Source organism: Melospiza melodia, chromosome 22 (genome assembly GCF_035770615.1).
Source record: "Melospiza melodia melodia isolate bMelMel2 chromosome 22, bMelMel2.pri, whole genome shotgun sequence".
Classification (NCBI taxonomy): domain Eukaryota; kingdom Metazoa; phylum Chordata; class Aves; order Passeriformes; family Passerellidae; genus Melospiza; species Melospiza melodia.
Genome location: NC_086215.1, coordinates 13,518,657 through 13,530,399, shown reverse-complemented (window position 1 = coordinate 13,530,399; position 11,743 = coordinate 13,518,657). Strand labels below are relative to the sequence as shown.

Genomic DNA, 11,743 nt, shown 5'->3' with positions numbered 1-11,743 from the left:
CTCTTCAAAATGTTTTTCCATATGACAGCTTTAAATATTGAGCCTTTGAACCAGAAGAATCAAACGAGTCCTTTAACAAGTATTTGTCCACATATTTTTGTGCTATTTGACATGTACTTTAAAGCTGCATCTACATCACATGCTTTAGAAATGCTTCAGGTTGATCTACCTTCCTTCCTGCCTTCCCTCCCTCCCTCCCTCCCTCCTGCCTTAATGTCATTTTTTTTTCACGCAACTTGAAAACGTGAGTTTTCATGAAGCTGGTGCTCATGCCCTTCAGAGGACAAAACTGTCTAGCATTACTAGTGTGATTTTTTCTTCCCACTATTCAAGGAGACCTGATTTCATACTTAATACTAAATGAAGGCCATGATTCCCAAAGGTATGTGGTATGAGTTACAACAATGAAGGGGAGTTTTCATATGCAAGAATCAGTATTTGAGGATGCCGTAGGAGTAGCTTAAAGTCACAGTGGAGCAGTCTCTAAAATACAAAGCCAGACTCTTAAGCATTCAGTTTTTTCACCTTTAGTCACATCAATTTACTTTGAAAAATGTTGTCTGTACTCAAGGATTTTATCAACCAGAAGCCAGATTCACAACTCTCAATTCAAACTGCACTGTGTGGGGCATAAATGATGAGCTCACAAAGGTGAGCTTTTGTTGTCTCACTCCTAAATGAAGAAAGCTTCCATGAAGAAGAATGTTTTCAATAACTTAACTTCAGTAACTTGTGTTGAAACCAGTTCTCAGCATTCCTAATGTGGGAGTAACATTAACAGTATCATTATGATGTGTGCTTCTAAAGGAACCACCTATACAGCACTGCATTAAGTTTGAAAGATTAAACAGAGGCGTGCCAGAAATGTCCTTGTTTCCAAATCAGCAAATCAGGAAATCTTTGTTAACTACTTCTTTTAGTGACCTTGACTATATAGAGTCCACAGAGAGGTGGAGCACAAGATGTCTGAGAAACAGACCCAGGCTGAGCCCTCCAGACGGGAAGGTGTGGTGGGCATGGGATGCGGAGGCACTGCTACTGTTTCCAGCTAACTAGTGAGCTATAAAGAAAACAGCGTCAGACTCATTTTGGCATCTTGCAGCAAGACAATAGTTAAAGGTTCTTGTGACGAGAGAAATTCTCCACAGTGAGTTTAGTTTAAGACTGAAACAGGTTGCCCAGCCTTCCTAGACAAAGCCCTGAGCACACCATGCTGTAAGCAGGGAGCTGGACTTTCACATGCCCTTTCTAAACGGCAAGTCTGAAATTCTTAATGGACAAGATTGTATGACTGACAGGAGCGGGCATTCCAGATCCTAATACAGCTGCAAGTTTGTTGATACAGACTGGGAGATGCTGCAATCACTGAATCGAAGTAGAAGTTCCCTTTGGACATTGCTAATGATACTATTCCACTAATGACAGAGCTCTTTAAGAGCACAGGTATGTACCACTACCAAATAGATAAAGGAATGAAAGCATGACACTAATGCAGAAATTTTAAAAATCGTACTTGTGCTCACACACACTTCTGTCTGTTAGACACCAGTGTCAGGCTATCGCTGCCTTCAGATGTGCCTTCAGTAGGAAGGCTGTAGTATAATGTGACAACATATGCAATGCATGTAGTTTTGGGGTTTTATCAAACAGAAACTGAAACTGTGAAACTGAAACTGTGAAACAAAAATGAGCAAATGGTTTTTCTGTTTGCTTTGGTTTCCATCTGGCCCTTCAGCAAGTCACTACTTAGCACTATTTCCAGATAGAGTTAAGAAAAAATGCAGTTTCTGTACCCTTACACCTACCAAGGAAGCAATGTAATTCAACTTATCCATCACATAAAGGACTAAAATCCAACTTGTGTCTAAATTTCACAAAATATTTTCCTACAAGGCTTCAAGGTGCCAGAAAAAAACCCAACAAAATATTACATTTCATAAAAGTTGTTTGGCCATCTATTTTTTCCTCCTTGAAATAGGTTCTTTCTGGTTCACAAAAGTATCTTTTTCGTTAAGATGAATATCTCTCCCTTGCCTCTATTAAAGCTTTCTGACACAACTCAGCATTTAGCACTTTAGTAATTCAGGAATAGGTGCAATGAGTCTTCTCAAACTTACATGTCTCCAAAGCCCAGTTGAACAAGACATTTTTTATCAGCAAAACTCCAGTGGCTGTGTTTAGTGTTACAATCCATCACATCTTTAACATACACTATTTCCAAGAACATAAGGGGTAATTTTTTACAACTGAAGGGAAGATTGTACTCAATTACTCGTCTACCTTTAATTCAAATTGATCCATACAAATTTAGTACCCAGTGACATACAAACTGCAATAATTAAGCAATGCTACCTTTATACTAATGATTGTATTTGAATTTTTTGTACATAGGTTGAAAACTATTTTGCATTATTTGAATCAGTTGACAAATACTGATTTTTGTTATTAACTGAAAACAAATTATACATTTCCCAGAAGAGATGCTACAATCTGCATTGACCCTTGGTATCATCATTAAGCGATTCATGGCTTTGCTATATATTCCCTAAATCATTGCAGAAAAATGTAGACTCCATGTGAAAATCAATGTAATGTGATTTTTAAATTATATCCTCTGTCTTCCCACAATACAGGTAGCCCTCCACTTTCACTTCTTATAACTGAGGTTTCAATTTTGAGTTTGCAGCATGGTTTCAGATAGAACCTTGTTAACATTCATGATTAATGATGAGTTATATCTCCACAGTGTTGTATCCCTGATGAGAGATTCTCTGGGAAGGTTTCCCTGAAGGCCCTTCCGACAGTGATAAATGAGGGCAACATCCATGGGAACATACACACTCTTCCCATAAGCACGTAGGACAGAATGGACTGAAGTCTGGATCACCTTTCGTGGATCAACTATCATTTTCCTGGGATTCATTACATTTTTCCTGTCAGGCTCTCTGTATACATGCTGTAATATGTTAACTCCCGGCACAGTATTCCAAGATGAAATGTTGAACGTGTGAGAAGATACGGCTTCTGGGAAGATATGGTTCTCAAAGAGGAAAACACTAGCCCCTGGGTTTTCTTCCTGAAGACTGTTCATCATTGTTTTCCAGTCTGGGTGTTTAAGGGGAAGAATTATTTCATCAGCATCATTAAGGACCACAAACTTGCTCCTTTCCATGTTACGGTATATACAGTCATTTAGAGCTGTGATTTGTCCATAGTAGCCAATGTGTGTCCCGTCTTGCATGAAGCGCCATGAAGAAGAAACCCTGAGGTGTGAGTTTATTGGCCAGGGAATTACCTCAACAGTTCCTTCTTCTACATAAAACTTCAAGACTTTCTCCATCAGATGGCTGCAGTTGTTCTTATAGATCACCACTTTCTGTACTCCAAGAATCTTATACATTTCCATACTCTGTATAAACTGCAAGACATTGTTGTAGTTACCAAACATGGCAGAAATGCACACGGTGAAGTCAACAGAAGAGGTCTCAGGCTTGCGATTTTTAATTTCAAACCTCGGCAGATGGTCAATATTTCCATATGGAGACTGATGAATTGATACATGTGTTGGATCACAATTTTTAGGTTCCAAACAAACTATATCTGTTGCACCATAAGGGAATCCAAATCTATCTGAGTGAACATCAATTTTTGCTTTTGATACATATATCTGTCCATTGGCCTGACAGCAGAACCAGCAGTACAGTTGTTTTACATCTTCATGATGAACTATCCCAATCAGACGAGTGACTTTGCTTTCTCTGTCATCAAAGTATGGGGATATAATAAAAGTTTTGTTACCTTCTAATGCTGTTATTGTGCTAATGGCAATTTTCCCTCTACATCTTCTACCTTCTTGAATTACTTTTGGCTGATGAGAAGGTCTCTGTAACTTCAGATAAGAAACTGCAAGCATTGAAGTTACAGTCATAATGCACACAGCAGCAGCAAAGTAAGATTTTTTCCCAGCACACATCATTTTGAACGGATCTAAATGTCCATGCAAATTTCTTTATCCTTGTAATTTATGCTGCCTTATCTGCAGAAAAGAAAAGGCAGTATGAGATAATACTCACAATCATTGCTCAAGAATTTCACAAACAAGATGAGGGTAAGTCTCTATCATGGTGCACTGACTTACTCAGAGACCCAGCTACTGTGCTTTTATGAAAATCTAGTTACAGAACATGCATTTAATGGTATGTATGATATGTGACACTCTGAATGCCTCTATTTGTCAGATGTGTGGAGAATTTTCTCTGCATGGAGCGTTCTGTAGAAGAATATAACAGGTCTATATACAGCAATACAAGGAGAATTTTTTTTTTCAAGAATCCAGAATTTAGAATATCCAATTTAATAACTAGGCAGTAATTCTTAAAGCAAAGCAAAACTTTTTTTTTTCCACTGAGGCATTGTTGTATGTAAATTATGTTTTAAAAAACCAAACTCAACCGGACTTCTCACAGACAAGCTAGAGGCAGATAAATTAAATGTATATAGAATTAATCAAGTTCATAATAAATATGCTAATTGGGGATTACACATGATGGTCCAGACATAATCCCTAATGTATGAATTCCCTAACTTGCAGATCACTACAGAAGAAACCATACACACAGAGGAAAGTCAATTCATACAATGCAGCAAAGACAGGTGAAATCAATGCAGGTATAAAACTCAGTTTGCCACTCTACCCCACGTAACCCTGGTACGAGGCAGGAGTTGCAGGAAAGGTCATCTCATATTAATGCTTACTAGAGATCTGGGTCTCTTTACAATGGATCAATGCTGTCTTAGCTCCTGGCATGATTTGGGGGTTCGGGCTTAAAACTCTTGCTGCTGCAGGTACAGGTAGGCAGTCCTGAGTAACTGGGCGACCAAAGTCTTTAGCAGCATTTGTGCTAGCAAGTGTTAATGCCTGAATGGGAGTTTATGGCACTCTCAAGCACTAATTTCTGCAAGTGGAGCCTAGATGAAAGTGTTTTCTACAAATTCACCTTTAGGTATTCAAATATGATCCATAAATAGAAAAGTGACAGCAAGTCTCCTCAAAGGCCTGCTTGTACCACAGAGATTCTTGGGGAAAAAAAGTGTCCCAGATTAAATAAATTCATGTCAGATTAGAAAACTGCATTGGTAGAAGAGAGTTTCCCCAACTGCCAGCAGGAAGTGTGGAGTAAAATGACAGGATGGAATGAACTGATGCTATTGCAAAAGATGACAAAAATGTTTCTAGCAGGCAAAAAATAATTGCCTGTGCCCTCAAAATAATGTAGTGTACTTTAACAATTGCTATTTCATGAAAAAGTGAATTAGGGAGAACCACAGTCACAACATACCCCTGAAAATGTCCCATATGCCAAGGCCGATGTGATTTACAGCAGACTTTGCTAGCTACCAAGAAATCTCTCTTCTGCAGAGATACCAAGTGTTTCTCTGCAGAAGAGAATAGTTATAGGGGCACCAAAAATCTCACTGCATCACTAGGCACAAAGCAGAAAAGAAGCAGCAGAAAGCACTGACTCTTCTGTCTCTGAAATGAAGATAGTATCCCCATAAGTCCTTAAAATGAGAACAGAACAACAAATACATAGTAAGAATCTGCCATTGCTGTATGACTTCTAGCTGGAGATTTGTGACTGAAAACAAGTCAAACTTTTAAAGTCTTTTTATGACACGCTCTAAAGTACAGGTTTTCCCCAAGCCTTCTTATTCCAAAGATGTTATATATTTTAGCATTCTTACAAAGAGAAGGTCACATTTAACATTTTCCCCCTTGTTTTTATCTATTTATGACTTAAAATATTGATCTATCTTATAGAATAAATATTTTTTAATTAAAGAAATATCAAAACACATCAACAGTAAATAACAAAATAAATTTATTACCTGTACCTGTTCTTTCTTCTCCTTTTTCTAGCAATAAATAACTAACAAGAAAAAAAAATGTCTTTTCAATTGCATTTTGAACAGCGAACAGCGGAAAGGAAAAAGTACCTTTTAAAGTAGATAGCAGAGTGAGGTTCTGTTCAGTCCTCCATTCATTTTTTGATAAAATAATCTACTAATTGTTTATTTTAAACAGATAAATACTTTTAAGATAAATGGTAATAATTGTTCAATACAGAACAATACTGTGAGGAGAAACACTGGTACAATACCTAAGATACTTCCTGGCACATTTTATTTCCCATAGCCGTTGCTCTTCTAATGTCAGTAACAGCAGCCACACCTACCAGAAAAACAAGTTTTCCTTCTCTTGAGCAAAGAAACACAGTTGTGTTGCAAGAACTTAATTTAAATTACAAGTGAGTACGGAGTTGCTGAAGGAAATCAAACATTTTGCATGGATTTTTTAAGGCTACTTAAGTTTTCTTCTGAAAATTAATCTTGCATGCTGATATAAACCCAGTTCACACACATACTTAAGAAGAAGAAAAGAACTAGAAAAATACACTATATATACTTGCATTTCTTGGACAAACATTTTTTTCATGACATGCTATAAGGCCTAGTTAGAACATGTAGATACAAATTCTGGTTAGGAACTGTGAGAGAGTGCTGAAACAACAGCGAGTTCTAGAAGCTAAGAAAAAGAGCAAAATCGAGAGGTCAAAGACACATCAGAACACTGAATCTTAAAGAAAAGAAATACGTACAATTTGAGGAGTGAAATTCATGGTTTCCGCAACATAACTCATTAATTTTGCTCGCCTGAAATAACCAGCACAAATATGTAGTCATAAAATACGTCAGTATAATTAAGAACACTACATTTATACTTCCTCACTATAAAAAGGGTGAAATGGCAAATTTTAACTTTAAAGGTATGCTTTCAGCATATTTAAATGCTCTTCTTTTATAGTAACAATTCATTTTGATTTTGCATTTTTTAATTCCAATTAATATGCAAGTAAGCATGTCACAAATTATGCAGATTTGCTTTAATACTAAATTTAGCTAATGGTATCAATGGCTACTTTGCTGTATTCCACTTAACTGTAAACAGACTTTCTTACTCTCCACCATCCTGACAGATTGTAGTAATATCACCTCCTCATCTTCATTTTCATTAGCTTTTCATTCAACAAAAGAGTTGAATGAAAGGTAAAACCATATCATAAGAAACAGTTTTCCTTCACCCAGTGTTTCTCTGCAGCTGGCCCCGTTTCCATTACTCTCTAGTACAAGAGACCAGAAATGCCTGTACCTTATCCATTTGCAAGTGGCAAGTTAATATGCCCTCATCATTGTTGGAAATTTTCTTTCTTAATGTGTGCTAGGATTTCATTTTTTGGAGATGCAACATATTGCATCAATAAATCTTAGCTTGTCATCAGCCTACAATTGACATATCTGCCCAGTCAGTCAGGCAAGTTACACAATGTTTTCTTCTGCAGCAAGGTCATAATAAAGAGCTCTTGTCACGGTTAGAATCATGGAATGGCTTGGGTTGGACAGGACTTTAAAATATCTAGTCCCAATCCCCTTGCTGTAGGTGAGACATCTTTCACTAGATTGAGCTGCTCAAATGAATCATGTCTCTCCTTATTTCAGTGGTCACAGTCTTGCTAAAATTTACTCTAAAACCTTGCACAGGATCAAGAGTACACTTACAAACTTTCATATATTTAAATAATCTTTTTTTCCCCGTCCTAAACCAAGGAATCACTCATGCTTTAGCCACACTGTACCACTATGCTCACAAACACATTTATTAATCTCCCATTACAGGTTCTTTCAATATCTTGTCTTTTTAGAATTTTGAAATTACATTTTTTTTGTATTGCCTTCAAATTGGATGTTGTGTTTACCTTTGCTGTCCAACTTCTATTTTCAGACCGTCTTTTCCATCATCTTTCTAAAACCCTCCACAACTAGCACCGTCCTAACTAAAAGCTGGTACCAATTGCTAATTTAGTTCAAGAATCATTCCTGAGTAATAATTAATCTCCCTCACATCCTCTATGCATTGTGGCCTTCCTTTGTAATTTGTTTTGTTCACTTGCAGACAGCTGACAACTATTTATGCTGCTCATTTCAGTATCTTGACAATGAATACATTGTATTAAGTTTTTTATAACTCTCATCTTATTACTTTATCTCCCAATCTAGGGTAAGGATAGAGGGCAAAGGACAAGAGGTGACTGCAGAGTTTGAGTTGCTAACATGAAGTATTAGCTTCAGCAGTATAAGAACAATAAACAACCTAATCCTTGTTTATTCAGGGTCTAACTAGACCCCCACTAGAAAAACAGCCTTACAAAACTTACCATTTTGAAAAATATTATTCTCTATCCTTTAGTTTATGATTTTTGTCAAAGGCAAAACCACAGATCAGTATGTAATTAACACAGTGTTAATATTAACAAATATGAACAATAACTTACCATCGTTATCTCAATTGCCTGTTGTTAATCTTTTGATAGCTTACTTTTTTCAGAAAGGTTCTTTGACACACCAGATGTCCTTCCTCTTTTATAAGATCCAAAGTCCAAAGCATATTGTTTAAAGGATTAAACTGAAGGCAGTATTTTTCCACTAATAAAATACTACTCTAAAAAAATTAAAAGTGTCTATTTCTATTCTAAATACAAAGACAGTAAGCCAGAACAATATACAGTGCTGTCATACAGTTGTTGTACAACAATATACACTTGTTGTACTTATTTTGTGACATTAGAACTGACAAACCCCACACTTCCGCATATACACTCAGAAACTTCTCCATTATAATCTGCTGTACATCCCTAAGCCAAACTCCTCCTATTGTAAACAGTTAAACTTTGTGTCCTTTGAAAATCAAACAGATTGGGCAAAACAAAAACTGCATGACATTTAAAAGACTGTTATTTCAAATTTTTTCTTTCACACTGTTCTTTTTTAGCTGGGACTGAGATAATTTTCTTCCTAGTAGCTAGCAGAGTGCTGTGTTTTGTTACCAAACAAAGTGCCTCAAACACACTGATGTTTAGCTATCACTGAACAGTACTCACGCAGAGTCAAAGCAATTTCTGTTTCTTCTTTGGCTTCTATCCCAGGAGGTGGATGGCACAAAAAGTTTGCATGGAACACAGCTGGGACTTCTGAACCAAACCAACCAAAGGCCTATTCCACACCATATGATGCTATGCTCAACCATCTAAGCTGTGTGAAGAAGTAGAAAGGGGGAAACACGCAACATGACAGCACATGGTTTCCCAAGTCAGCGCTAAACCTGACCACGTCCTGCCTTCCTGGAAATGGCTAGAAACGTGCCTGCTAAGGGGACATAATGGATAGATGACGCATTCCGTTTTGCATTCTGCTTTGCTTTACCTTTTAAACTGTCTTTATTTCTGGGAAAACCCATAGGATTTGCCACGTTCACCCTTCTGATTCTACCCCCATCCCAGTGCAAGAAGAAGGGTGAGGCTTGAGCTGCCTACTCCAATTAACTCACAACATACACTGGAACTATGCTTTGGAGGAGTTTTGCATTCTTCAAATCTAAAGTTAATCTCCACCCTTAGTACGAATTCAGACAGAAACTCAGAAAACCTGGTTTGGACAATTAATAGGTACCTTTAACTTACCTTTAAGCGGTTAACCCCACTAGTGAAAAATAATGCTACAGCTGATCACCATCCTACTATTTCTTGAGTGGAAATAAAATCTCGAATCTGTCGCGCCTCTCCCGCGAGCGCTGCCAGTCACAGGACCCCGAGCAGGTGCCGCTGCCCGAGCTCCACTACGGGGCGGGCAGGTTGAGCGCGTCCGGCTTCCCGTCCCGCGGGACCCGCCCTTTCCCGCGCTGGGTGCGCAGCGCCCCGCCGCCGCCGGAGTCCCGTGCGAGCACCGCCGCGAAAGCCGCGCGGAGCTGGGTCGGCGCTACTGGAACCCTCGCGTCGCGTACCTGGCTCCCTCTGCGGTACCGACAGAAGCAACCGCAACACGCTTCTACGGCCCGGGGCTGGCGGGAGCGCTCCGTCCCCTCACCTCCCGCCCGGGAAGGCGGCGGCCGCGGCGGCGGCTATGGCCACGGAGACCCCGCGAACCCCCGCCCCGGCCCTACTTCAGGACGAGCCCCCGCCCGGCGTGGTCCAGGTGGGGCCGCTCGCGCTTGGGGCGGCTGCTCGTCGCTTCGAACCGTGGTGGTGCCTCTGCGCGGCTTGCTGTGCACGGCATCGGCACCGACGGTCGGCGAGCGGCCCCACCGGAGCGCGGCTCCAAAGGTCTCGTTCGGCGAGCGACGGGGAATTGGCTTCGGCCGGGGGGACCCCCGGGGCGGGCCGCGGCCTTGCCCGCCACGCCTCTGGCCTCTCCCGCCATTTTCCCAGGTTCCCCGAGGCATCGGTGACGGAGGCCCCATGTAAGACCGCGAATGGGGCAACCCTAACGCGCGTCAGCGCCAGGGCCGGCGGTCCGTGCCGGCGGCGCATTTTGGGGAGCAGAACCTGCCCATCCCGCCGCAGATCCGGACGCCAACGGCCCCGGAGCGCTGATTACCCAGGTGCACATGCTGTGCGCCGGGGGGAACGCTCCCACACGCCACATCCTGGAAATGAACGGCATAGACGGCACAAGTGCAAAAGAAGGACATCAGGAGGTCTCCGGATTCGACCCCGATGCCTAACTGTCAAATTAACTTGTGTAAAATGGAGAAACACAAACTGGCCATTATATTTTCAAAATGCAAGTCAATTTCAAAAAAGTACAGGGAAATTGATAATTACCCAATGATAAAAACTCAAAAAATGGAGTCCTGTCTACTTTTAGAGATAGACATGATAGCTGAATCATTTCTACAATAAAATACAAGGTTGGCATTCGTAGGAATTCTCTGGTGGGATTTTCTTTTCTGCTGCCAAAGGCTGTAAGTTATGGACCTTTGTTCCAGTTATAGAGATCTTCCACAGAGAGTGTCTTTATTTCTGGGGAGAACACAGAATAAAATGCTTATTACAATGAAATGCTTTAAAATGTAATTCTTACATTTAAAATTGCAGAGCCAAAGCTGTGTATCTCCAAAGGGATGTATCCTTGTTAAGAGGTATGTCACACCAGTTTCCTGCAAAGACATGTAAACAGTGCTATTAGGTGCTTCCCAACCATGTGCAAATACCTGTAGAAAATAGTAGACTGAGGCCTCAACCACCCTGTGTGGACCACATTTTTTTTCCCATTTGAAAGTGTCTTTCCTAGATACACTGATCCAGTTCACAAATCAAATGCATTACCCTCACCGCAAAAAAATTCTTCCCTATATCTAGTCTGAATCAACCTTCTTTTAGTTTTAAACTACAATCCGTTCTCCAATCACTACAGGCCTCACTTAAAAAAATCTGTCCCCATCTTTCTTCTAAGTCCCCTTCAAGTACTGAGAGGTGGCAATAACATCTCCTTGGCACATCTTCTCTGGGCTAAACAATTCCATCTGTCTCAGCCTTTCCTCTTAGCTGAGGTGCTCCAGCCCTCAGATTATTCTTGTGGCTCTTCTCTGGACCCACTGCAACAGGTTCACATCTTTCCTAAACCACGAACTTGAGAGCTGGATGAAGCACTCCACGTGGGGTCTCACAAGAGCTGAGTGGAGGGGCAGAATCACCTCTGTCCTCTGCTGCCCACACTGCTTTTGATGCAGCCCAGAACATGGCTGGCTTCTGAGCCGCCAGCATGCATGGCCAGAACATGTCCAGCCTCTCATACACCAGCACCCCCAAGTCCTTCTCAGCAGAGTTTCTCTTGATCTTTTCATTAGAAT

General features: G+C 40.4%; 1 protein-coding gene across 4 annotated transcripts; it reads right to left on the bottom strand.

The window, feature by feature from the left end:
* Positions 1–2,254: 2,254 nt before the first annotated feature.
* On the bottom strand, positions 2,255–9,752 carry LOC134428289 (uncharacterized). 4 transcript variants are annotated; one of them, XM_063174882.1, is made up of 4 exons: positions 9,576–9,752; positions 6,660–6,714; positions 6,162–6,232; positions 2,255–4,036 (listed from the first exon to the last, which is right to left on the bottom strand). In XM_063174882.1, the coding sequence occupies exon 4, from the start codon at positions 3,974–3,976 to the stop codon at positions 2,669–2,671; it is 1,308 nt and encodes a 435-aa protein (XP_063030952.1). In that variant the 5' UTR covers positions 3,977–4,036; positions 6,162–6,232; positions 6,660–6,714; positions 9,576–9,752; the 3' UTR covers positions 2,255–2,668. The 4 variants fall into 4 exon arrangements, with proteins under 4 accessions (XP_063030952.1, XP_063030951.1, XP_063030953.1 ...); XM_063174881.1 differs by lacking the exon at positions 6,162–6,232; XM_063174883.1 differs by lacking the exons at positions 6,162–6,232; positions 6,660–6,714.
* Between the last annotated feature and the right edge of the window lie 1,991 nt (positions 9,753–11,743).

Bases quoted from the DNA above. Each gene is read 5' to 3' on its own strand.
- LOC134428289 (XM_063174882.1), bottom strand. From the start codon at position 3,976: ATGATGTGTGCTGGGAAAAAATCTTACTTTGCTGCTGCTGTGTGCATT.